General features: G+C 24.7%; 1 protein-coding gene across 1 annotated transcript in view; it reads right to left on the reverse strand.

Annotated features, from left to right (window-relative positions):
• LOC126904698 (uncharacterized) overlaps positions 1 to 2,504 on the reverse strand; it is a 5,040-nt gene extending 2,536 nt beyond the window's left edge. The window contains exons 1-7 of the mRNA XM_050683919.1: positions 2,168 to 2,504; positions 1,984 to 2,107; positions 1,298 to 1,548; positions 1,115 to 1,228; positions 884 to 1,044; positions 371 to 576; positions 68 to 302 (exon numbers count right to left, since the gene is read on the reverse strand). Of these exons, the coding sequence (XP_050539876.1) occupies positions 68 to 302; positions 371 to 576; positions 884 to 1,044; positions 1,115 to 1,228; positions 1,298 to 1,548; positions 1,984 to 2,107; positions 2,168 to 2,372 (1,296 nt within the window). The 5' untranslated portion in view covers positions 2,373 to 2,504. The remainder of the gene's footprint in view (positions 1 to 67; positions 303 to 370; positions 577 to 883; positions 1,045 to 1,114; positions 1,229 to 1,297; positions 1,549 to 1,983; positions 2,108 to 2,167) is intronic.
• Positions 2,505 to 3,261: the final 757 nt, after the last annotated feature.

The following is a 3,261-nucleotide window of genomic DNA, read 5'->3' on the forward strand; positions in this document are numbered from 1 at the left end:
TATTATAAGAAATATGCAATGAATAAAATAAGTGAATTTCTATAAAAAAAAAAAAACAACAATTTACTTCATTAAATAGAGAAATTGAACGTTTGTTGACATTATTTTTATATTCTTCTTTTTGTAACACATTCATTATTGTTGCATAAATGTCAAATGGTGTTGTTAACCGTTTAGTATTTTTTTTAATATTTGCAGCCATTTTTGGATATTTTTTGTCAAACCACTTAGGAAGATTTACTGAAAAAAATGGCATCCGTTCCTCTAATTTACCTTGCTGTGTATCACGTATAGAAGCAAATCTATTTGCATAAAAAAATGAATATAAATTACATAAACTTAAAGAAAGTTATAAAATTATAAACCTGACCTTTGGCCATGATCACTCATAAATAATAACATAGTGTTGTTTAAATAGTCAGATTTTTGAAACCACTCAAGCCATTCTATTAAATCATTTTCGGCCACACTAATTTTGTTTACATAATCATGAGATAGTTCTCCATGAAATGCAAACATAAATTTTGGTTTATCTTCATAAACCCTAAACATATCTTGAATGTAATTTAGCATTATCTAAAAAATAATAATAATTATTAAAAATATATGAATGATAAAATGTAAATTATTTTCATATCAGCCATAATATAAGAAATATTATGTTTTTGAGAACATTAATTATTCTTATGAAATATAATAAAATTATAAGACTTATGTGTTTTCATAATATAAGCAATTTTAAATTGTTTTAATAAATTCATAATTTAATAGTTAGCTTGATTAAATAGTATCACATTACTTTTCAATGAATAGCCAATAACTAATAAAAAAATAAAACAAAAAACAATTCTAAGTATTATAAACACAATCAACTTCATTTTACTTTGTGCCTAGGTAAAGAACCATAACAAAAGGGCTTTTGTTTATCAAACATTGGTGTTGAATCTACATAATAAGTTCGTAAATAATGATCAGTTGGTTGTTGATCAAAACCCTTTAGTCTGTAAGTGAAAACTCCTGCATTAGAACAATCTTCAGCATAACCTAAGAAGTATAATTTTTACTTCAATTAATAATCTAATATATCTATAAAAGTACATCATCAATTAATTACCTGTAACATATCCAAATTTTTTGAATACATTCCACATGAAAGGAAATACATCTAGATAAGATGCTTTTTTTCCCATTCGTTTTCGAGTATCAGGTAATTCTAATTCAGTTCTTCCTTTAAGTAAAACATAAATATTTTTCAGATGTATTAGGAAATAACTATTTCAACAAAAAAATAATCAACCTGTCAGTAAAGGTATTAATGCTTGAGGTGTACCATCGCCAATTATATTATATCCCTCTAATATATGTGCACCCATTGATTGAAGCTTAGCATAAACCCTTGGTAATTTTCTCTGAACCATCATATGTGATAACGAGTCGAAACCAAGCATTAAAATATTTAATTTTAAGCTACCTTGAGGGACACGGTCCCAGCCAGCTCTATTCATTACATCTTCATCATAGCGAATACCTGCCATTCGATTTTCCCACCTTTCAAATATATTTTTTTATAATTAAAATATATTATTTTACTATATGTATATTGAATACATTAATTGAGGGAACATGATACATATCAGAGAAGTAAAAATTAAAATATGGATATACTTTTTTTAATTTACCCCAATTAACTAATATAATTACAATTCAATATTTTACCACAAATTAATTGTACCTTATCTATTTTTACGTCTGATGTAGTTCTGGAGGATTGATGGGGTAGGTCATTAAAAGAATAATAATGGAAATAATTTTAAAAGAGTGGCACAATATAGAATTAAATTCTGTAACCCAAGAGTTATATCAACAAACCCTACCACTAGGCATTTATTTTTCTTATGTCAAAACACTTTCTTTAGCCACTTTTAGCACAGCAACGATAATATATATTCTTTTGATAGATTATAATACATAATATGAAATTACCTATTTTTACCATTCTCTGACTCACAGTACACCCTAAAAAAGTCAGTTGTCTCTAAATTATACTCTGTATGAGTTGTAGTTACAATACCCAATGATGAGGAATATTCATTGGCTCGTAGAACATCTATTAAAATAAATTATATTATTAACTTAGAAAATACATACAAAAAACTAGAAAACCAACCAATAAACTTGCACTGAATATCTCCATACTTTTTACGAGCTTTTTCAGTAATGCGAGCAATATTTCCTTTAACAACTACCCAATCATCTTCTAAATCACATACTAGAGGAGGTTCCACCTTAATAAATTTCATCATTAATGGATCGAATGGATCCAAAATAGGTAGCTGACATGCTGCATAATTACCCTCTCTATAAAAAAACATTACATAAATGAAAATTATAATTACAAAAATTAATTATATAAAATATTCATTAAAATAATTATGAACAAAATTTTAACAAGCATTATTAAATTAATTTAAAAAAAACGCTCAAAAGTGTTATTAAATATGTCACCACTTTTATAACAAATAAATTTAATTTTAAAAAATGATGTGAATATACACACAAAAAATGTTTAATTCATTAGATTTTAATTGTTAGTACAGTTAACCTATATACTAAAAATATTATGTTATCATAACATAAAGCAAGTTAACTATTAATTAAATTTGATTTTAAACGACATATTTTTTCATTTCAATCTCAATTATATTAAGGTTAAAAGTTTAAGTTAACAAAAAAATATAATAAGATTTTACTATTATATGTCATTTTTTAAATTATATAACAATATTAATACTTAATAAATAAACAATGATTTAATAAAATTGGTCTTAATATACAAGCACAATACAAATACATTAAGGAGATACTAGACATTTTTTTACAGAGATGGTCTAAAATTTTCAGATCACATAATACAGAACGATATTAAATAGGCAAATTGATATTATACATCTTCCAGAAAGGCTAAATATATTATCAATCAGTAAGAATAGCGACAACTTTAAAAATTTTTATTTTTAAACAAATATAAATAAGAAACTTCAAATTCAAAAAGTCAAAGTTTCATTAGAGAGCTTTACAAAAAATTAATTATTCATTACTTAGTGTATTATTATCAATTTTATTATGCTTCTCTTGTAAAATTTTGATTTCTCGAGTCATATCTTTATTTTTGCAGATAGGTAATCTATTGGCTAATAATGATTACAAAAGGGAATATAATATCTCCACTTCTGTGTAGTACTGAGTCAGTTTAATTATTAG

Source organism: Daktulosphaira vitifoliae, unplaced genomic scaffold (genome assembly GCF_025091365.1).
Source record: "Daktulosphaira vitifoliae isolate Bord-2020 unplaced genomic scaffold, ASM2509136v1 Scaffold_4, whole genome shotgun sequence".
NCBI lineage: Eukaryota > Metazoa > Arthropoda > Insecta > Hemiptera > Phylloxeridae > Daktulosphaira > Daktulosphaira vitifoliae.